We start from the raw sequence: 24699 nt of genomic DNA, 5'->3' as shown, positions 1-24699 counted from the left end.
GCTTCTCTCCCTTGCCTGGCAGCACCCACCAGGTCCTTGGATTGCCTCAGGGGAGCAATACTTTCTGTCATACCTCAGTGGGTTTAATTTCCAAATCACCTGGAGACTCTTCTAAGATACCAGTCTCACCCACCAGGCGTCTCTGGGGCTTCTGGTTCCTACAGGTGCTGAAAACCCATTAAATGGCTTGGAAACTGGGGGAACACCCTGATATTCTGTGGCATGCCCTGTGGCCCAGACAAACCCTTTGACAGCAGTGTAAACAGAAGAAAAGCAGCTCAAGAGCAGGGTTCACAAAGCACAGTCTGGATACTGTTGAGAGTGCTACAGACAGTGGGCTTCAAAGCAACATTCTGGTTTCTGTGAGTGTGAGCTACATCTACACACACACTCATAGACTCCAAAACGCAGTGCTTCTCTGCACCTTCGAATCTCCTGACAAGTTTTTTTTTTAAAGATTTATTTTATTTATTTCTCCTCAAACACCCCCCGCCCCAGTTCCCCTTTTCTCCCCTTTGCCTGCTCTCTGTGTTCATTTGCTGTGTGTTCTTCTGTGTCTGCTTGTATTCTCATTAAGTGGATCCAGGAACCAATCCTGGGACCTTCCTGAGTGGGAGAGAGGTGTTTACTCTCCTGCACCACCTCAGCTCCCTGTTCTGCTACGTCTCCTTATTTTCTCTCCTCTGTGTCTCTTGTTGTACCATCTTGCTGCACCAGCTCTCCACATCGGCCAGCACTTCTATGCGGGGTGGCTTTCCTATGCACGGTAGCATTCCCACCCAGGGTGGCTCTCCTGCACAGAGCCGCATTCCCGCATGGGCTGGCACTCCACATGGGCCAGCTTGCCCTCACCAGGAGGCCCTGGGCATAGAATCCTCCTATATGGTAGACGGGAGCCCAAGTGGTTGAGCCATATCCATTTCCCACAAGTTTTAAAAAATCTCAAAACCCAGGTTGCCCCCAGACCAGTTAAATCAGAATCTCTGAAGTCAGGCCAGGCCTCAGTAATTTTTAAATCTTCCCAGGTGAGTCCAGTGGGCAGCCTGGGGTGAGAACCACTGTTCTAAAGGGAGCTGCACATTTTCATACATTTTTTAAAAACATGGGCGACAGGGCTTTGCAAATATGATTAGGTTTGTTTTATTTATTTCCTATTTCTCATAAACAACTTCTAAGCAGTGGCACAATGTTGCCATCTGTGAGGCATATGACAATAACAGACGGTCGCCTAATAACCAGGAAGACATTAACGTTTGGAGGCTCTAAATTATTTGGATTCATCTGGTATGATCTGCGTTGATGAGGCCACTTAATGCTTGATTTCTGTGCCTTTCAATGGGAGCACCAGAAGTGGGAAGGCCATATTTTCCGGGCTTTGCTTTGTCCTTTGTCATCCTGTTGAATTGCTACAAGATAGATTCATAACAGACCTAAAGCAAGTATCAAAATGAAAATTAGTTCTTGAGCAGAAGAATAGCAATACCATTTGACTTGCCTGTAGCAATTGCGTCATAGCTGCTTCTGCAAGGAAGGAAATGACTTCCTAATGGAGTTTTCTTCCACTAAGGAGAATTAAATCTATGTGGCAAAATGTAAAACCAGCATGCTGGCAGCCAAAACCTAAAGGGAAGATCCATGACCCTGATAAACATATTTGTGGCCCAGTTATATGCTAATGAACCTCATTTAGGTTCAAACTTACCCTGAATGGAAATATAGCTCAGCTGGAGAGCCCAGTTATCCTTCTATCACTGTTTTGCCTTCTGCATTAAAGTTTGCTGTGATATAAATGGTGAAATTTCTCCATCTGCTACCAGCTGCCAGCATGGGGGTCTCTGGGTTAGATTTAGCATGTTTGGAACCGGGCTTAACAAACTCGACTCTTTTAGCTGAGTCAAGATTCTTTTCAAAGGATCTGGCTTTTGCATGGGTTGACCTGGGAGAGTGGGGCAGCAGCATCTGTGGAACTGTCCACTCCTTAGTGGCACTGTTTTATCTGTACCTCCAGAAGAGTTAAAAGGCAAACGTTGTTGGGGACTGGCCCAACTCGACCCTGGTATGACCATGAAACAGTTGAGTGACTTTGGACAAGGTGAATGAATGGTCTTGAATCTCAATTTCCTTAACCGCAAGGTTAAGAAGTGCCTGCCCTATGGGTTCTTGTAAGGAGTATATACAATAATGTGTCAAAGAAACTGTCCTTCATAATAGAAACACTAAGTGCCATGGGTGCTATCAAATCACTTTGCCCCAATCTCCTCAGAAAGCTTAACAGAAAATCTACACTGTGAGGAATTTATACCTTCGGCATTTTACAGCATGCAGAGCCACACACAGAAATAACAAATTTAGTTAATAAAATTGAATTGCAATAGGAGATTAAGGGGAAAAAATGAAAGTTCTGAAAACATCCTATCTCCTTCTGATAGAATGGAAGGTTCACTCACTGTATATGTATATCTGAGACCTAGACAAGAAGCTTTCTTTTTAAAAGTAACTATGAGTCTTTGAAAGACTTTAACATGATTCAGTTAACTAAGACCAATTGTTTATTTTTTTAGATAGGTTTTCTCACTTATTTCATCTTTGCCTGCCTAAAGCCTCTTTTAATGGGTACACTCATTTCCTACTCAGGACTCAGGGCCCTTGTATTATCATGAATTTGCTTGGGCTAATTTGGTTCACTGAATGAAACTCCTGAACTCATAGAAGAGAGACGATGTCAATGAGAGTCTGAACCACAGGCCAGCTTGGAGGAATGATCATGGATGGACTATGCTTTGGCAGGCTCAATACATTCAAGATCTGAGAAGTAAAGTAAAGGAATGGAGTCCACCAAGAGGGGTGGGATTATAGGGAATGCCAGAGCCATCTCCCCCCACCTGGGAAACGGCTACTCCCCAGCTCCAGCAGGCGATTGAAGCCAAAGAGTTGGCCACAGTGGAGCCTAATCTGATTATTTTATTAGAGAAGCTGGAAATGCAGATTCTTCTGTGAAACCTATTTAAAATTTTTGGCAACTAAGGAAGTGAAAAGGCACACAATCTACAGGACTCTGCTTTGCAAACTCTGTTCAGGCCTCTTCTCATAACACTTGTTGAAGGAGATTGCAAGGACTCATTCATGAGCCTATTCCATTTTTTTTCTCCAAAGCTCCAGAAGCATGACAAAGAGGAAGAGGGCACCCCGGCCTCCTGGAGACCAGAGGAGGACATGGCTGCAGAAGCTGCAGCGCTGCGGGTCTACTTCCAGTGACACAGGTAAACCCTGGGTAGGTCAGCATCCCTGAGCCTCTCTTGCAGGCTTCAGGAAAGGGTGTCCTGTTGAGGATGAGGTGCACCTCAGCACCTTCACCAGCCTCCTTGGGTGGTTGCTGCAAAAGTTATAAAAGCTGGAGTGGAGAAAATCCTGCCCCTTGAGAAACTCTTTCCCAGTCCCTGGGCCTCTTCTCCCTCACTCCCTCCAAGCTGACCTCGACATCTACTCCCCTGACCGTTCACTGCCTTCCAGACCAATTCCCCCAGCTGCCACCACTCTCCAGCCTCCAGTCCTGCCCCTCTCCAACAGCCTCCTCGAAACAGTCAGAGAGAGTTTTCAATGCAAACCTGATTGTTCAAAATGTCAAACCCTGGATAAGAGTGGTCCATTGCCCTAAGCTAAACTCCCCGTTCTAGGTTAGTCTATTTAGTCTACAGCGCCAGGGGGAACCCCCTTTCCTTCCCACTATACCCAGGTTCACTCCTCTGCTTTCACCCCTGCTGCTTCTCCCCAACTGGTATTTGGTAAAAATTGTCCTTTGTGTTTCCCTTTATCCTTTGCCACTAGGAAACTCAAGCCAAGGGGAAATATCTGGGTTAGGTATGAATATCTCTTTGCATTAATGATGTTTAACTTTGAAGAAACATAGGTCTAAGACTCTGGTGGAAAGCTACCGCCAAACTCCTTTTCAAAATGCACATGTACCCTACATTTTTGTACAATGTCAAGGGGTTCATGGATCTTCTGAAATTTGTTAATAACTAGGGTTGCCATGCAACGTTTGGGTCAAACCTGGAGTGCAAAAAATTCATTGTTTATCTGAAATTCAAATTTAACTGGACAGCCTGTATTTTATCTAGGAAACCTGTTAATTAACCTTTTAAGGGACTATGGACTCCAGATAATCATCCTCTCCTCTAAATAGTTTCTTTTTCCCTTTTGAATTGTCTGCCTCATCTGGCCTGTGTAAATGTGTTTATATTACAAGCTGCTGAAGTAGATTGGGTACAAATTGAAAACACAATTAGTGAGCAAATACTGGTAACAATTAAATTACATAAAATTGTATCAACCATTTAGAGATCATGATTTTTAGCCAGAAAACATATTCATTGTATTGTATTCACTTTGAAATGTAAGCCTTTTAAAACTGCTTAGCTCCTTCTTGTTTAAAATACAGGTGCATTTCTTGGCCTTTCTTGCTCCCTCTCCTTATTTTCAAGTATCCTAATGGCTTGAACACCTGTTATCAACTACACCTACAATCCCTCCCCTGCCCCATTATTGTTCAGGTATGCTGCCGGGCTTATTAGCCCTGGTATTCATTCTTCCCTGTCATCCTTTGTCAGCACTCAGTTGCCTGGAGGGATATAGTGTGACACTAGCAGAAGCTATCTTTTATATTTTATTTTTAAACGTTTCCACTGTTCACCTTATCATTTTCCGTAAGATCAAGCTAGTTTACCTAAGAACATAATTTGGAGTGTCCTGTTCAAATGGAGATGCAATTTTTCAGTCCTGAGTTCCTACACTGAATTTTTTTGTTTCTGGGTTTCACATGTATTGGGTGCTGTCAGGTAGAGGCAGAAAAGCTCCAGGCTTTTCTTTCCTAAGGGTTGCTTGAATTGTAAGGCTCTGTCTTCGAATGCATTTCTAGATACTTTAAGAGGATTTAAACCTATTACCAAAGTTTCCTGTATGCTTTGCTTTGTCAGTTTTCTCCTGTCTCTTGCCTTGGGGCCTGACATCTCCTATCTTCCAGGCAAATAGACTTGCCTGGTAAATCTTGCTGGGAAGATATTCATCCTAACTTGTTATATAAACCATTGCCACAGTGCCTGTTGGTTTTTAAATTAACTAACATTGTTTGTCTCCCGAAGAATCTTTGTTTACAGACCAAACACATCACCTTCAGTTTTCCCTGAAGTCAGAGGTGGGAACTAAGCATGAGAGAGAATGTAGGTTGCCAAGTATCACACAACTAGTAACTGGAGGGATGCCCTTAAAGGGAGGGTCCTAAGATTTTGCCAAGAGCATCATCGCTGCCTGTAATAAAATGGAACTAAATATACTTCCCTTTAGAGACAAAGGGAAAGTAACGATTCTCTTTTTGGGGGAACCCTGGCCACCCGGCTGGTCTAACTTTTTCTTTGACATCCGCCCACACTGCCTTTGCAAAATGCATATACACATATTTTTATACAATGCCAAGGGACCCATGGAGCTTCTGAAATGTGTTAATACTTAGGGTTTCCATGCAGTATTCAAGACATAGTTAGACTGAAATAATTTTTCACTTTTTGCCTGAAATTCAGATAAACTTGGCCTCTGCAAGCTTTCTTGATTATATCCTTAGCAAGCAAGTCAGTCTTAGGAAGGGCAACTTTAAAGTCTTGCTGCTTACTCTACAGGCCTGCACAAGTCTCCACATGCACAAAGGTAGTTGTGATCAGCTTGGCCCTCTGATTGCTAACAGTAACCAACAATTACTGAGACTTTACAAGGCATAGATTCTGCTATCACGCCATTTTGCAGGTGATGAGAAAACTGAGTCTCAGTGATAGAAAGCTTTATTCCAAGTCACACAATTAGCAAGTGGTAGAGCTCAGATTTGAATCCAGGCAGTTCTGCCCCAAAAGCCATTCACCTAGTCTTCATACGACCCAACTTGCTAACAGAGCACACTTTTCCAGACAGCTCCAATTCCCTGTCCCTGCTTTCCTTCTAACTTCCACATACAGGCATACCTCATTTTATTGCACTTTGCTTTATTGTGCTTTGCAGATACTGCATTTTCTTACAAATTGAAAGTTTGTGGCAACCCTGTGTTAAACAAGTCTCTCCGTGCCATTTTTCCAACATATCGTGTCCTCCCTTTGTGTCTCAACATCATATGTTGGTAAATCTCGGAATAGTTCAAACTTTTTCCTTTTTATTATATTTGTTATGGTGATCTGTGATCCCTTATCTTTGATGTTACTGATATGGGCCATATATATTTATATAGTTCCCCGGAAAGCCCCAAGCCCTGAGAAACTGAAACTTAAACTTCTCAGTCAAATGTTTCTCAACCCTACCCCTCCCATGCTCTCTCTATAAAAGCAAACTGAAAGCCTGGCTCGGGGCTCCGGTTTTGGACTTCAGTCCACTGGGCCCAGCCGGCTGTAATAAACTTCCTTTCCACGAAGGTCTCGGGTCCTGGCTTTCAACACTGCGATCATAGAATCCTCCTCAATGCCCAACATTACTATTGTAATTGTTTTGGGCACCACAAAACACGTGCATATATGATGGTGAGCTTAAATGTTGTAAGTGATCTGACTATTCCATCAGACCAACCATTCCCAGTCTCTCTCCCTCTTCGGGCCTCCCTATTCCCTGAGATGCAACTATATTGAACTTAGACCAATTAATAACCCTACAGTGGGAGAACAGATTAGCACAGTGGTGAGTGCCTGCCTCCCACATACAAGGTCCTCCATACCTTCTAAAAAACAACAACAACAACAACAACCCTACAATAGTTTCTAAGTATTCAAGTAAAAGGAAGAATCAAGAGCTATAAATGATTAAGCTTAGTGAGGAAGGGATATCAAAAGACAAGATAGGCCAAAAGCTAAACCTTTTGCAAAAGTTAGCCAAGTTGTGAATGCAAAGGAAAAGTTCTTGAAGGAAATTTAAAGTGCTACTCCCGTGAGCACACTAATGGTGAGAGTGAATGGTTTGATGGCTGATATGGACAAAGTTTGAGTGGTCTGGATAGAAGATCAAACCAGCCTCCACATATTTCCTTAAGCCAAAGCCTAATCCAGAACAAGGTCCTAAATCTTTTCAATTCGCTGAAGGCTGAGAAAGCTTTAGAAGAAGGCAAGAGAGCTGCAGAAGAAAAGTTTGAAACTAATAGAGGTTAGCTTCATGAGGCTTAAAGAAAGAAGCCATCTCCATAACAAAGAAGTGCACAATGAAGCAGCAAGTGCTGATAAAGAAGCAGAAGCAACTTATCCCAAAGATCTAGCTAAGATCATTGACGAAAGTGGCTATACCTAACAAAAGATTTTAAATGTAGGTGAAACAACAGCCTTCTATTGGAAGAAGATTCCATCTAGATCTTCCACAGCTAGAGAGGAGAAGTTAGTGCCAATGCCAGGTTTCAAATCTTCAAAGGACAGAGTTTCTCTCTAGTTAAGGGCTAATGCAGCTGGTGACTTTAAGTTGAAGCCAATGCTCATTTACTATTCTGAAAATATTAGGGCTCTTAAGAATTATGCTTAATCTACTCTGCCTGTGCTCTGTAATGGAAGGGCAAACCCTGTTATAAACATCTGGTTATAACACAGTTTGCTGAATATTTTAAACCCACCATTGATACCTACTAGCTAAGAAAAAAAAAGATTCCTTTCAAAATATTACTACTCACTGACAATGCACCTGGTCACCCAAGAGCTCTGATGGAGATGTACAATGAGATGAATGATATTTTTGTTCCTACTAACATGACATGCATTCTGCAGCCTATGGATCAAGGAGCCATCTACTTTCAAGCCTTGTTTTTTAAGAAATACATTTTGTAAGGTATATCTGCCTTAGATAGAGATTTTTCTGATGGATCTGGGCAAAGTCAATTGAAAACCTTTTGGAAAGGATTCATTATGCTAGATGCCGTTAAGGACATTCATCATTCATGAGAGGAGGTCAAAATATCAACATTCACAGGAATTTGGGAGAAGTTGATTGTACCCCTCTCGGACGATTTTGAGGTATTCAAGACTTCAGTGGAGGAAGCAAATGTGATAGAAATAGCAAGGGAACTAGAATGAGAAGTGGAACTTAAAGATGTGACTGAATGCTGAAATCTTATGAAAAAGCTTTAATAGATAAGTAGTTGCTTCTTATGAAAGAAAGTGGTTTCTTGAGATGGAATGTACTCCTGGTGAAGATACTGTGAACACTATTGAAATGACAGGAAAGGATTTAGAATATTACATAAACTTGGTTGATAAAACTGTCAGGGTTTGAGAGGATTGACTCCAATTTTTTTTTTTTTAAAGATTTATTTATTTATTTAATTTCCCCCCCTCCCCTGGTTGTCTGTTCTTGGTGTCTATTTGCTGCGTCTTGTTTCTTTGTCCGCTTCTGTTGTCGTCAGCGGCACGGGAAGTGTGGGCGGCGCCATTCCTGGGCAGGCTGCTCTTTCTTTTCACGCTGGGCCGCTTTCCTCATGGGCGCACTCCTTGCGCGTGGGGCTCCCCCACGCGGGGGACACCCTTGCGTGGCACGGCACTCCTTGCGCACATCAGCGCTGCGCATGGCCAGCTCCACACGGGTCAAGGAGGTCCGGGGTTTGAACCGCGGACCTCCCATATGGTAGACGGACGCCCTAACCACTGGGCCAAAGTCCGTTTCCCGACTCCAATTTTGAAAGAAGTTCTTCTGTGGGTAAAATGCTTTCGAGCAACATTGCATGCTATGGAGAAATCTTTCATGATAGGAAGAGTCGATAAATGTAGACAGCTTCATTGTCTTATTTTTTATTTTTTTATGTGCTTCCAGGGACCATATATTGAACCTGGGATCTCGTATGTGGGAAGCTGGCACTCAACCACTGAGCCACATCGGCTTCCCTGAGTTGGTTTTTTTGTTTGCTTTGCTTGTTGTTTGTTTTTGTTTCTAGAAGGCACTGGGAACCAAACCCAGGACCTCCTATGTGGTAGGCAGGCACTCAATTGCTTGAGCCACATCCATTCCCCTGTTGTCTTATTTTAAGATATTGCCACAGCCACCCCAACCTTCAGCAACTACCACCCTGACCGATCAGCAGCCATCAACATCAAGGCAAGGCCCCCCACCAGCAAAAAGACTATAATTCTCTGAAGGCTCAGATGATGGTTAGCATTTTTTAGCAATTTTAAATTTATTGAAGTATATCACTCATACATAAACATACATAAACAATAAGTGCATAATAGTTGTGAATTTATAAAACAAACATATATAACATCATACAGGACTCTCATAACTCACCCTACCACCAATGACTTGCATTGTTGTTAAACTTTTTTAACTAATTGTCACAATATTACTAGTAAACAAAGTATTTTTCTCCCAACCAATCCTATTATTATTTTTATATGAACATACACAAACAATTAAGTGTATAGTAAAAGTTGTGAACTTACAAAGCAAACATGCATAACATCCATATGGGGGTCCCATACATCAGCCCTCCACCAACACCTTGATCGTCATGAGACGTTTGTTACAAATTATGAAAGAATATTGTCAAAATCTTACTACAAATCATAGTCCTTATCTTACATTTGGTGTGTTTTTCCCCCAATACACCCTATTTTTATTTTTTAAATATATTTTTTATGACAGAAGTTATAAACTTATAAAACAATCATGCACATGGGCAGAATTCCCAAAGAACACCCCTTCCATCAACACACCACAATGTAGTGTATCTGAATCAAATAATATCATCTGATTGTTACCATGTCCATAGTGTACATTTGGCTCACATTTTCTATACTACCTCAGTATCAACACAGTACATCTTTTGCATAGATGCAAGAATATTATATTATTGATACTAACCACAGTCCATAGGTCACTCCAGCTGTATTTTTCCCATGCTTCTCCACATTCCCACCACCCTGCATTAGTAATATACATTTGCTCTAGCTAACAAATGACACTTTTGCAGCTGTACCATCAACCGCAATTTTCATCCACCTCTTGGTTTACTGTGCTATCCAGTTCCTAGATTATTCTCTAGTATTCTGTCAGTTGGCATTTGCATAACTAGACTACCATTTTCAGTCACATCCCCATTTATAAACTAGCTGTTACTCACTGTGTGTTACCATCCACTCTATACATTTCCACACTTTTACAGTAAAGCTAATTAAAACTTCTACATACATTAAACATCAGTAGTCCACTCAGTCCTCCTCTTTATCTCCTTTAAGAATCCACCACCTACCACCAGGTCTTGAAGATATTTTCCAATCATTTCTTCTAGAAGTTTTATGGTTCTTGCTTTTATTTTTAGTTTTTTATCCATTTTCAGTTAATTTTTGGATAACGTGTGAGATGGGGTCCTCTTTCCTTCTTTCGGCTATGGATATCCAATTCTTTCAGCACCATTTGTTGAATGGATTGTTTTGCCCAAGCTGTGGGAGTTTGACAGGCTAGCCAAAAATCACTTGACCATACCTGTGAGGGTCTGTTTCTGAACCATAAATTTGGTTCCATTGATCTATTGTGTCTGTTTTTAGACTAGCACCATGCTGTTTTAACCAGTATAGCTAGGTATTATGGTTTAAAGTCTGGAGATGAGGGTTCACTTTTCCTTTTCATGATGTTTCTGGCTCTTCAGGACTCCTTACCCTTCCAAATAAATTTAATGATTGTGTTTTCAATTTTTTCTTTAATGCTGGTGGAATTTTTTTATCAGGATTGCATTGAATCTGTATGTCAATTTGAGTAGAATTGACATTTTAATGATATTTAGTCTTCCAATCCATGCGCATGGAATGTTCTCCCAGTTATTTAGGGCTTTTTTGATTTGGTTTAAAATTGAGATGGAGTTTTCTGAATACAAATGCTTTACATCATTGGTAAAGTTTATTCTTGACTATTTGAGTTTTATCTGTCATATTTTATTTTCACCACTTTTTCGACACTTTTAATTACTTTTATTGAGATAATCTTCATTTCTAGACTCTCCTCCAGTCCTCGCTCTCCTGTTTTTTCTTTTCAGGCTCTAGCAGATTCCTAAAATCTGGTCTCTTGCTTAGAAATTCTCTCAATTTCTATTTATCTATGAATATTCTAATTCCGCCCTCATTTTTGAAAGACAGTCTTTCTGGGTATAAGATTCTTGGCTGGAAGTTTTTCTCTTGTTGTATCGTAAATGTATCAGACCATGGTCTTCTTGCCTCCATGGTTTGTGGTGAAAAATCAGCACTTAATCTTATTGGGTATCCCTTATATCTTATTCATTGCTTTTCTCTTGCTGCTCTCAGAATTATCTCTGTCTTTGGCATTTGACATTTTGATGAATATTGTCTTGGAGTTGGTCTATTTGGATTTTTTTGGATGGGAGTATGTTGTGCTTCTTAGACAGCGATATCTATGTCCATCAATAGGGTTGGGCAATTTTCTACCATTATTTCTTCAAGTATTCCTCCTGCCCTTTTTTCCTTCTCTTCTCCTTCTGGGACACCCATGACATGTATGTTTGCAGGCCTTTTGCTGTCATTTAGTTCCCTGAGACCTTGTTCAATTTTTTCCATTCTCTTATTCATCTGTTCTTTTGTATGTTCACTTTCAGAGACCATTTCTTCAAGCTCACCAATCCTTTCTTCTGCCTCCTCAAATCTGCTATTATATGATTCCAACACTTTTTAAAATTTCATTGATTGCACATTTCATTCCCATAAGATTTGCTATTTTTCTATGTATGCTTTCAAAATTCTTCTTTGTGCTCATCCAATGTCTTCTCAATATCCTTAATCTCTTTAGCCATCTCACTGAATTTATTAAGGAGATTTGTTTTAACATGATTAGGTGTCTCAACTCCTTTATGTTATCTGGAGGCTTATCTTGTTCCTTTAACTGGGTCATAGCTTCCTGTTTCTTAACGTGGATTTTTGTTGATGTCTTCGCATCTGGCTTACTAGAGTATTTTTTCTGGGTGCAGTTTTTCTCTTTCGTTTAGGGCTTCCTATAATTTCCCCCTTGCTGGTTGCACAGTAGGAGCCAAGCATGTAGTTGGTGCTATAAGCTCTGGAGGCTCAAGCTGCCCTCATTGCACCAGGGACCAATGAAGCTTCTTCCAACTTTCTCCTTTGCCAGGGGTAGGGACAGAGTCACAGCTGTGTGGAATAATCCAAGTACAGGCCTAGACTGTTTGCCCAGAGAGACTGATGAAACTTCACACCCCTTCCTCCCCTGCCTGGGGCAGGGATGGAGCTGCAGATGTTGGCAGCAGTCTATGCAGTGTGGGTCCAAGATGACCACAATTGCCCTGGTAGACTTCTGGTTTTCAGTCTATGCCAGCCAAAGTTACCTGCAGTTACCTGTATAGGCTGGTGCAGGGCTCCTCAGCCTCCTCCCTGCCAGAGGTGGGGCTGAAAGCCTAGGGTAGGGCTGCAGGCTGATCTGCGTGAAAGAAATTGGTTCCTGCCAACACTGAGAGTTTCAGTCAGCCTGGCTTCCCACCAGGCTAGGGGCAAAGTCAAAATGGTGGCTACCAGCCTCTTTCTGACTTGGGCTTATTAACACCGCAGTTGTTCCCAGGGTTATCTCTTAGCCAGCCAAGTCTAACTGGTAGCCGAAATCGGAGGCCAACCATCTCTTTCTCCCCTGTTTCTGGGAAATGGAGCTTCCAATTCCAGCCACAGAATAGTTCCTGGGATACCTCATGCCACCAGAGTAGGATAGTCACCGGCCTCCACTGCTTTGCTGGTAATTTCCAGGAGAGGCTGGCATAGGTATCTGCAGCTTTCTCCCTGCTAGAGGTGGCACTGGAGCCTAGGCTAGAGCTGCAATCTGATCTGAATGGAAAGAAGCTGGTCCCCACCAGTACTGGGATTCTCAGTCCACCCCACTTCCCCTTGTGCCAGGTATAGAGTTAAGATGGTGGCTCCCAGCCTCTTTCTGATTTGGAGAGGCTAGAACTTTAGCTGTTCTCAGGATTATACTGTAGCCAGCTGAATTTACTTATCAGTAGCTGAAATTGGTGCCCAACTGTCTCTTCCTCCCTTGTTTTGGGAAAGTGGAACTTTCAATTCCAGCCATGGAACAGCTCTGGAGGTGGCTTATGCCTCCACTGGAGGATGGGCACTGGCCTCTGGGGCTTGGAGAGCTCTACTTATGAGTCTTCTCTGCATATGAACAGTCTCCTCCTTCCACTCCTTCAAGGATGTGACAGAATGCTCTTCTGGTCTCCTGGAGTCCCCAAGCAGGTGCTTCAGCTAACTCCAGAAGCTCTGGGTGTTTGCTAACTGCCCTATAGCAGGAGCTGACTCTAGGAGCTCCTTACTCCACCACCATCTCGCTGGCTCTTCTAGCAATAAAATTTTAATTGAGAGATGTACATTGTTTATTTATTTTTTTATCGTCTTTCTTTAAAAGATACATAGATCACAAAAAAATGTTACATTGAAAAGTATAAGAGGTTCCCATATACCCCACACCCCACCCCATCCCTCTCCTCCCACATCAACAACTTCTTTCATCATTTTGGCACATTCATTGCATTTGGTGAATACATTTTGGAGTACTGCTGCACCACATGGATTATAGTTTATATTTTAGTTTACACTCTCCCCCAGTACATTCTATGGGTTATGGCAGGATATATAATGTCAAAACATCTGTCCCTGCAATATCATTTAGGACCACTCCAAGTCCCGAAAATGACCCCACATCACATCTCTTCTTCCCTCTCCCTGCCCTCAGCAACTACTATGGCCCCTTTCACCACATCAGTGATATAATTTCCTCCATTGCTAGTTCTATAGTAGAATACCAGTAAGTCCACTCTAATCCATATTTTATTTCTCCATCCTGTGGATGATGGGATGGTGATGTCCACTCCACCTCTAAATCAAGAGGGGGCTTAGATCCCACATGACAGATGGATATGATTCTCCTGCTTGTAGTTGTAGGCATTCTTGGTTCCCTGGTATGGTGTATCTTCACCTCCCTGTTAGCTGACCTGGGTAAGTCCAATGAACTGGAGAGTCAGAGATGCAACTCTGCTGAGGCTCAGGGTCCAGCTGGCACATGGCGAGTCCAGAGATTAAAGTCTCCTGAGTATACATCATCCCCAGTGCCAACCACAGGTTCAGTAAAAATTACAGAAGAGGCATGTGTAGAGAGGTCACATCCGAGTCCAACTCCATCACATTCAGGAGCACAACAAATTCCAAAGTATGGCCCACTGACAAGGCACTGAACTCCAGAGCCATCTGCCATAAATGTAGAACCTGTGTGTCTCCATAGTCCTCAGGAGCACCAGTACCTAGGGTTGTATCTACTTTGGCTGGCTCTGGGATCCTGCTGAGACCCCTCTGATGACCTACTGACTCTTTTTGAAGTCTCTTGGCCATACAAACTCATCTGTCTTTACCACTTCCCCCTTTTATTCAAGGTCTTTTTCTAGTTGCATCACCAACTGGTGATTAGTAGTAATCCCTTGGTGCCAGGGGGGCTCATCCCAAGGAGTCATGTCCCACACTGGGGGAAAGGTAATGCATTTACATGCTGTGTTTGTAAATGAGTTTGTAAAAAGAGATGTACATTGTTTATTAGACACTATGGTACTGCACTCTTAACAGACTGTGATATGGTATAAACATAACTTTCACATGCATTGGGAAACCAAGAAATTCATGTGACTCACTTAATTCATGTGACTCATTTTATTGCCATATTTGCTTTATTGAGGTGGTATGAAACAGAACCTGCAATATCTCTGAGGTATGCCTGTATTCTCTTTAGCCTCTTCACCTGGTCTATTGGCCTCTGTTCCATGGTGAGGGCCAGCCTTGTTCATGCTACCCTCTCTAGCACCTGTATCCTAAGGCACATTGCAGCCAGGTAGCAAGAATCAAAATGGGTCCAGACTTTCCCTAACCAACTTTGTTCTACTCACTAATTGTTCCCAACAATGCTGATACCTGCCCAGGCTGCCCTCCCTTCTTTTCTCCACCATCTGACTACCTGCCTAAGTATTATGACCTTGATGAATCCAGAGTTTCCCAAATGTTATTCATTTCCATTTCATTGTGACTTTTCTCAATTTTGTGTAACTACCAAGGGTGCTATTTACTTAATTTTTAAAAAATTGAACCACTTTTAAAATTTAATACATTTGTCTTAAACTTTACATCCTAGCATCAATGAAAAAAAAACAGTAGAGGAGGAATAGAACGTGAAATGCGTGTGTTTGTAAAAAGAAAAAATGTTAGACAATAAAAAATATAAAAAAACAAGACAAAAAACAGTATTACTTGTAATTAGAAGTTAAGCAGACAAATAAATAAAGGGAAACACAATGCCGTTAAATTCTAGCTTCACATAGTTGGCAGCTTGTAGTTCTCAGAACTGAGCTTCATTCTTTATTTGTTAAGAAAGAAGCTGGCTACTTTTAGAGAGCCATTTAATTCCAGCACCAAACTGGGATTGACTTACTCAGAAGGATTAAAACAGAAGAATTTACTCAGGGATTCAATGTAGTTCACCTAAAATTATCCACTCCCCCTGCTTACTCTTAAAGCAACAACATGGACACCAGTGGGGGAAGATTTTGGCATCTCCTTGTCCTCACTCCCACCCCCTGTTGGAATTTAATGGGGTATAGTGTTTGCAAAATATGCAAGCATCACCCCTATTCTGATAGGAAGTTGGAGCAGAGCAGATTTCCACACCATGTTGTGTCAGCAGAGTTCATTTGTAATTCATCAAACTCTCCACTGTGTGTGGTGTTATTTTATAGATAATTGGTTGCCTCTCATTTACTCTTAAGAGAGCTGTGCAATTTCAAAGCAACTGAGTCAGCCCAAAACAACATTATTAGTAGTTACGGATGTACTATCAAGGCAAAATTTTGACACTGGCATTTTTGAAAAACCACCATAATTTCAGCCACTGGACCACACTTATATCATAATCATGGACTGTCGGAGTGGACAAGAAAGGTCAGGTTTGCTTATTTAGCACGTTCTGGTCACTAAATTGTACCTTATGAAATCTATCCCACCAGTTTAGAAGAAATTACAACCTCCTCAGAGAAGGTCTGCTCTCAGAACAGCAGCTTCCAATGAGAAAACCCCAGGGAGCAGATCATATTAATTTCATGCTTTCCTGAGGGAATGGCAGTTTTTAATTTTAGCCCCTTGACCTATTCATTCCTAATCCCACTGAATAATTCCCACATAGGGGTATCATCAATACCTCTAAAAGCATTTGTCAACACTTTTTCTGCTATCCTGAAATTGTAAGGATAAAAGACTTCCTTTAGCATGAAAGTCCAAGAGAAGATCCCTGATTGAAGGCTAAAAATATTTTAGTATATTCAAAAACTCTTTTCCAGGAAAAGGGCTTATAGTCTTAAAAACAGCAAGAAGAAACTTTTCAGTGCTTTTGCCTTCCTGTCCAGTCCATTTTTTTTTCTGTTGGATTGTGCTGCTTCTCCCCTCCTTCTGTTTTGATTACATTTCTAGTGCCTGATTTCAGTAGCAAGAAATTAAAAGTTAGACAAATCTAACTCAAGTTCCTAGGGCCCAAGTTGGAAATGATAAATCATAGTCTGATATAGAGTCGAGAATCATCAAATTTCATTTTGAGTAAATGATTTATTCTACTACAACCCAAAAGATCATCATCCACCTATACTTTTAAAACCTCTGTTTATAAATATCCTAAAGACAGTCCACACACTAGAATTCCCATGTTTCCAAAATGGGTTTTTAGTTAGTTTGAGTATTTTTTTAAATGGTTTATGAAGATCTAACTTTCTCTAACATGTACCCATTTGGTTAAAGAATACACAGAACTCTTCTTTGGTTGTTGGGTTGGCTGGTAATAGAAATGAGAGTCCTGTGGTTAATTTTAATCCTTATATATCTTAGGACAATAGGGTCCCTCTGCACAAAGTCCATTTTAGAAAAGTACAACCCAATAGCTAAAAATAACTTTGAAGCATTTCAGGCTTTACTTGCATCTTACAAAATTATAATGAAATAAAGCATATTATTATTAATATTATTCTCATTCTCATACTTATCTCCAAAATTGAATAATATACCCTACATCAGTCTGGAGACTCTCATTTTGGCAAGGCCCTCTGAAAATTTTTATCCATTCTAAGACTTTTTCTCATTTTACTTGCTTCTCTTCAGTCCATAGAGTCCTCTTCCCCACTTTCTTATTTTGTATCTATCTCTGCCAAACAGGAGAGTAAGAAGAAAGTCTCCTCAAGAGGTTATGGGAGGTTAATATGAAGAAAGGCTATGAAAATTCACATTAATAATCTTTGACCCCATCATTTAATAATAGCTCATATTTATGCAGTTCACGTGATTCGATGCCTAAAATATTCCTCAGCCAACTCTTATATTATAAATGCTGTTATTTTGACATCTTCAGAGGAAAGAGTGGTGGGGATGCCATATTAATAAAAAGCCTTCATTTTCCTGTATCCAACTTTTTCAGGGGATGAATGCCTGACACCCCATCCTCAGGTTCCAGTGACTAACCTGTCTTGATTCTGTGTCATCACCCTGTAAACCTGTTACAGGGCAAGCCTTACTCCCCCACAAATGCCCCATGCAAACAATCTAGAACACAGAGAAAAAGTCAGGAGGCAGGTAATGCTGCCTCTGGAGTAACTGCTTTTCTTGAGCTTTACACAGGACTTTCTAGAATGGGCTTTATAGAGAAAGGACTGGTAAGGTGAACATTATAGTTTCATAAAAATTATATTCTGGTAAAAAAAAAATGAAGAAATCTACTTTTTAATACTTGTCCTAAACACCAGGCATATTTGCCACCAAATGAAAGTATCAAAAGACATCCCTCGGTCTCCCAGGAATGATGTCTGGATTATCTGCTTTTGGTTTTTATTTTCAGAGGAAATATCTTTTAATAATTTAGAGTGGGCTGTCTGTCACCAATTGCAATTGAACTTGCTCTGTGATCTTGGACAAGTCAGTTAATTATTTTATGCCTCACTTTCCTTACATTGAAATTATGATGATGAAAAGCTTTAATGTATTTCCTAGGCATACTATAAAAACAACACAAAACTGGATAGGAAACAGCTATACCGATGTATAAATTCATTATTTTCCCTATAATTTCTGTATTTTGAAGATGATAAATTATAGAGATGTTTAGATCATAAGTTATTTAAATAGTAATTAAAGAATAAAACCTGTAGGGCAAGATGTTTTCAAACCACCAAAAAGAAAAGGAAAAGAGTGACTTCTATTTCTGTTCTTAACAGATCAAATAATAGGAATCAAATCTCCTACTGCATTTGTGTTGGTTAATATCATTGTCAAGTTGGCTAGGTTATGGTGTTAAACTGTTTGGTAAACAAGCACTGGCCTTATATATATTAAGGATAAGATTTTAAAAACCACCTCCCCCCCCCCCCGAAAAAAAAAGCCTCCTGTAGAGAGCTGGAATTTATAAAAAAAGATATGGATGATGTGAAAAAGAATCAAATTGAAATTCTAGAACTGAAACTACCATAATCCAGTCAACGAATTTAACAGCACATTTTTTCATACCCAAAGAGAGAAATAGTGAACTTGAAGATATGTTGTATGAAAATACCCAGAATGAACCATGAAGAGATGGAAGAATAGTGGGAAAAAGTAGAAGAGAGGGCAGATGACACAGAATATAGTGAGAAAATCTGGTATACATTTATTCACAATTCCACAAGGAGAGAAAACAAAGATATTGTGGAAGCTATGTTTAAAAAGATAATGGCAGAGAATTTTTTAAAAACTGGTAAAAGCTACCAATCCACAAATTCAAGAACACACCAAACCCAAAAAAGGGTTGGGAGAGAATCCACACATACATACCTCATGGTAAAACTACACAAACTCAAAAGCCATCAGGTTAAAAAGTAAATAAGGGAAGCAGATGTGACTCAAGCAGCTGGGTACCCACCTACCACATGGAAGGTCCTGGGTTGGGTTCCCAGTGCCTCCTAAAGAAGACGAGCAAGAGAGTGAGCTGATGAAACGGGCTGGCATGGAGAGCTGATGCAACAAGATGGTGCAACAAGATGATGCAAAAAGGAGACAAAACAAGGAAATGCAATGAGAGACAAAACAAGCAGGGAGCAGATGTGGCTCAAGCATTTGGACACCTCCTTCCAACATGTGAGGTCTGAGGTTCCATTCCTCGTGCCTCCTAAAAAGATGAGCAGACACAGAAAGAATGATGAGCAGACAGCGAGCACAGACAAGGGGATAAATAAAATAAATCTTAAAGAAAAAGAAGTAAAGAAAAGCTTATGTTGAAAGGGACCAGACTTAGACCAATGTTAACTTCTCAACGGCAAACAAAAAACAAATGTAAAACAGAAGAAATGGAATGACATTTCTAAAGAGCAAAAGAAAATAACTTCCGATCTAGATTTCCATCAAAAATGAAGGTGAAATAAACATTTTCAGGCAAGATCTGGGATAATTAATTCATTACCAGCAAACTAATACTAAGGGAATTCTAAAGAAGTCATCAAATGGAAATTAGAAATTATTTTGAATTCAGTGAAACTAAAACTTGTGGGATGCACCTAAAGTTATATTTACAGGATGATAATTTACTTTTATTTATGACTTAAATACTTTAATGAAAGAAAATAAAAGCTGAAAACTAATGTGCTAAACATATTTCTGGAGAATTTAGGGAAAGAACCACAAAATTAAGAGAAAGGATATAATAAAGATAAATCAAAGGGTAATCAAACAGAAAATACACGGGCAATGGAGAGCATCAAGAAAGCCAAAGCCTGACTCTCTGATAAGAGAGAAGGCCCTAGAAACCAATGTTGGGGGAAAAAAGGATGTCTCTTTTATAGATACTGCAGTAATTTAAAAGGACAAGATGGCAGTGGACTTGGCCCAGTGGTTAGGGCATCCATCTACCACACGGAAGGTCCGCAGTTCAAACCCTGGGCCTCCTTGACCCGTGTGCAGCTGGCCCATGCACAGTGCTGATGCGCGCAAAGAGTGCCCTGCCACGCAGGGGTATCCCCCGTGTAGAGGAGCCCCATGCGCTAGGAGTGCACCCCGTAAAGAGAGCCGCCCAGCGCGAAAGAAAGTGCAGCCTGCCCAGGAATGGCGCCACCCACACGAAGAGCTGACACAATAAGATGACTCAACGAAAAGAAACACAGATTTCCATGCCACTGACGACAACAGAAGTGGACAAAGAAGACACAGCAAATAGACACAGAGAACAGACAATCAGGGTGAGGGGGGAGGGGAGGAAAATAAATAAATAAATTTTTAAAAATAAATAAATAAATAAAAGGGCAAGAGCACATAATAAATAAATTTAGGCCAATAAATTTGAAAATTTAGGTTGAAGAGACAAGTTTCTGGAAAATACAGTTAACCCAAACTGACACAAGAGGTAGAAGAAAATATGAATATCATAGCTATTAAAGGAATTAGAGCCTCAATTAAAATCTGTCCCATGAAGAAAATGTTAAGCCCAAGTATCTTTCCAGGTGAATTTTACCACACATGTAAGATAGAAATGAGGTCAATCATACACAGATTCTGCAGAGAAGAGGGAAAAAAGGAACTCTTGCACTGCCCAGTTCATTGTATGAGGTACCTTGTGAATGAACCTGACAAAAATGTTAGAGAAAGGATATGTACAGACTCTTAGCACATGGGAATATAGATGCCAAAGTCCTACTTAATGATGAAATATTGAATATTATCCATCTGAGATAGGAACTAAGCTAGAATATTCACCATTATCACTTATGTTTCCCAATGTAGTCAAAATTCTAGTGCAGTAAGGCAAGAATAAGAAATAAATGGTAGACAGATTAGAAAGGGAGAAATAAAACTCAATTATTTGTAGACCAAATGATGATATAGTCAGAAAACCCAAAAGAATCTACTAACAATTAGAATTAATAAATAGACTTAGCAAGGCATCTGAATAAAAAGGTCAATAAAGAAAATATAAAATAGAGACCATCCTCTTTAAAAAAAAATTCCAAAAGCTAGGAATAAAAGGAAGCTCTGTCAACATGATAAAAGTCATATATGAAAAGCCCACAGCTAGTATTGTACTCAATGTTGAAAGACTGAAAGCTTTCCTGCTGAGATTAGAAACAAGACAAGGATGCCCACTATCACCATTATTATTCAATATTGTGCTAGAAGTTCTAGCTAGAGCAATTAGGCAAGATAAAGAAATAAAAAGAACCCAAATAGGAAAGGAAGAAACAAAACTGTTGCTATTTGTTAATTATATGATTCTATATCTACAAAATCCTGAAAAATCAACAACATAGCTACTAGAATTAGTAGATGATCTCAGGAAAGTGACAGGATACAAGATTAATATGCAAAAATCAGTAGCATTTCTATATACTACTGATGAGCAACCTGAGGAGGAAGTCAGAAGTAAATTCCATTTATAATAGCTACTAAAAGAATCAAATATTTATGAATAAACTTAACCAAGGACATAAAGGACTTCTTTTCAGAAAACTGAAAAACATTGCTAAAAGAAATCAAAGACCATCTAAATAAATGGAAGAACGTTCCATATTCATGGATTGGAAGACTAAATATCATTAGGATGTCAATTCTACCCAAATTGACTTACAGATTTCACGCAATCCCCCCCAAAATTCCAGTTTTTTTTAAGAAATGGAAAAGCCAATTATCAAATTTGTTTCAAAGGGCAAGGGGCTCTGAATAACCAAAAATGTCTTTAAAAAGAAGAACAAAGTTGGAGGGCTCTTACTTCCTGACTTTAAAGCATATTACTTAGCTGCAGTGGTTAAAAACAGCATGGTACTGGCACAAAGGTACATATTGACCAATAGAACTGAATTAAGAACTCAGAAATAGATTCTGACATCTATGGTCAAGTGATGTTTGACAAGGCTGTCAAGTCCACCCAGGTGAGCCAGAACTGTCTACTCAAGAAATGGTGCTGAGAGAACTGGATATCCATATACAAAAGAAAGAGGAGCCCTACCTTATACCTTATACAAAAATTAACCCGAAATGGATTAAGGACCTAAATATAAAAGCTACAACCATAAAACTCCTAGAAGAAAATGAAGGAAAACATCTTCAAGGTCGGTACTTTCTTAAACCTTATACCCAAAGCATGAGCAAAGAAAAAAAAAAATAGATAAAAGGGTCTCCTCAAAATTAAACACTCTTGTTCTTCAAAAGACTTTGTCAAGAAAGTAAAAAGGCAGCCTACGCAATGGGAGAAAATATTCAGAAACCACATATCTGATAAGTGTTTTATATGTGTGTTATATAAAGAGATCATACAACTCAACAATAAAAAGACAAGCAACCCAATTTAAAAATGGGCCAAAGCCTTGAATAGACATTTCTCCAAAGAGGAAATACAAATGGCCGAAAAGACTATGAAAAAATGTTCAATACCACTAGCAAGTAGGGAAACGCAGATCAATGAGCTACCACTTCACACTTTATAGAATAGCCATTATTAAAAAAAAAAACAAAACAGAAAACTGCAGGTGCTGGAGAGGATGGAGAGAAACAGGTACACTCCTTCACTGCTGGTGGGAATGTAGAACGGTTCAGCCTCTGTGGAAGACAGTTTGGCAGTACCTCAAAAACTGAATATTGAACTGCCATATGATACAGCAATCCCATTACTGGGAATATATTCAGAAAAACTGAAAGTAGGAATGTGAACTGGCATTTGCATACCAATGTTCATAGCAGCATTCTTCACAATTGCTAAAATATGGAACCAGCCAAGAATCCATCAACTCTTTATCTGATGAGTGGATAAACAAAATGGGGTATGCACATATAATGGTATACTATTCAGCTGTAAGACGAAATGAAATCAGTATGCATATGACAGCATGGATGAACCTTGATGATATTTCTTTATTTCTCTCCCCCACCCCTCTCGATTATTAGCATTCACTGTCTGCTCTCTGTGTTAGTTCTTTGTATGTTCTCTTTTCAAAAGGCACTGGGAACCGAACCTACGAACCTCCCATATGGGAGGGAGGTACCTAACTGGCTTGTGCTACCTCTGATCCCTGCTTGTTGAGTCTCTCATTGTGTATTTCCTCCTTGTGTCTCTTGTGTCATCTTGTGTCAGCTTGCTATCTTGCTTGTCTTCTTTAGGAGGCACTGGGAACTGAACCTAGGATCTCCCATGTAGTAGGCAAGAGCTTAATTGCTTGAGCCACATCTGTTTCCCATAGAGCAGGGGTTCTTAAGCTTTTTTGTTCCATGGACTGTTTTGCCACTCAGGTGAAAACAATGGACCCCTTACTAAGTCCACACTTTACTGTGTATTATTTAATAAATATACCACACCTGGACCAACATCCCCACAAGAATTTTTTTAAAATTTCATTTCCAGCTCACAGACCCCTTGTTAAGAACCCTTGCTCGGGAAACGGACTTTGGCCCAGTGGTTAGGGCGTCCGTCTACCACATGGGAGGCCCGCGGTTCAAGCCCCGGGCCTCCTTGACCCATGTGGAGCTGGCCCATGTGCAGTGCTGATGCGCGCAAGCAGTGCTGATGTGCGCAAGGAATGCCGTGCCACACAGGGGTGTCCCCCGCGTAGGGGAGCCCCACGCGCAAGGAGTGCACCCATAAGGAGAGCCGCCCAGCGCGAAGGAGGGAGCAGCCTGCCGAGGAATGGCACTGCCCACACTTCCCATGCCGCTGACGACAACAGAAGCGGACAAAGAAACAAGACGCAGCAAAAAGACACAGAAAACAGACAACCGGGGGAGGGGAGGGGAATTAAATAAATAGAAATAAATCTTTAAAAAAAAAAAAAAAGAACCCTTGCTCTAGAGTATAGGTTACCAGGAGATAGAATATTTCATGAGAGAATGTCCTCATATTTGTTCTGTTAATGAATCCACAGTCCATCCTCCATCACAGGATTCATTGTGTTATACAGTTCCATGCTTTGTACGATCTATTCAAAGGGTACACTCAGTAGCTCTCATATTCATCACAGAACTGTGCTGTTATCAGTCAATTTTAGAACATTTTCATTAATTTTGGCAGGTTTTTGATGACTATTTCAAACTCTTTTCTTGTGAGGTTTTCTATTTCTTCTAGGATCAGTGTAAGTTATTTGTGTTTTTCTAGGAATTTGTCTGTTTTGTCTACATTGTCTAGTTTTTTGGTGTACAGTTGTTCATAGTATCCTTTTATGATCTCTCTTACTTCTGCGGGATCACTGGCAATGTCCTCCCTCTCATTTCTGATTTCATATATTTTTATCTTTTCTGTTTTTTAATTTTTTAATTTTTCAGTCTAGCTAAGGGTTTGTCATTTTCGTTGATCTTGAAGAATCAACTTTTGGATTTGTTGATTCTTCCTATCATTTTTTTGGTCCTCAATTTCATTTATTTCTGCTCTGATCTTCATTATTTCTTTCCTTTGGCTTGGTTTGTGATTAGTTTGCAGCTCTTTTTCTAGTTTTCTTTTAGCTTTTTCTTCTTTTTAATATAAGAACTGAGGGCTATAAATTTCCCTCTCAGCACTGCTTTTGCTGTATATCATGATTTTGATATGTTCTTTCTCATTTTCATTCATTTTAAGATATTTGCTGATTTTTCTTGCAATTTCTTCGATTCAGTGATTATTTAAGAGTGTGCTGTTTAATCTCCATATATTTGA

General features: G+C 40.2%; 1 protein-coding gene across 8 annotated transcripts in view; it reads left to right on the top strand.

Moving 5' to 3' along the window:
• The window catches only part of FHIT (fragile histidine triad diadenosine triphosphatase), a 1565692-nt gene that overhangs the window by 1499061 nt on the left and 41932 nt on the right, over positions 1–24699 (top strand). For all 8 annotated transcript variants that reach the window (XM_058288169.2, XM_071212131.1, XM_012521179.3 and 5 more), the window contains one exon: positions 3154–3260. In XM_058288169.2, coding sequence (XP_058144152.1) covers positions 3154–3255 — 102 coding nt within the window. In that variant the 3' untranslated portion in view covers positions 3256–3260. The remainder of the gene's footprint in view (positions 1–3153; positions 3261–24699) is intronic.

The sequence above is a fragment of the Dasypus novemcinctus genome, chromosome 26 (genome assembly GCF_030445035.2).
Source record: "Dasypus novemcinctus isolate mDasNov1 chromosome 26, mDasNov1.1.hap2, whole genome shotgun sequence".
Classification (NCBI taxonomy): domain Eukaryota; kingdom Metazoa; phylum Chordata; class Mammalia; order Cingulata; family Dasypodidae; genus Dasypus; species Dasypus novemcinctus.
Note: the sequence above shows the minus strand (reverse complement) of the source record. Positions and strands in the feature narration are given on the sequence as shown.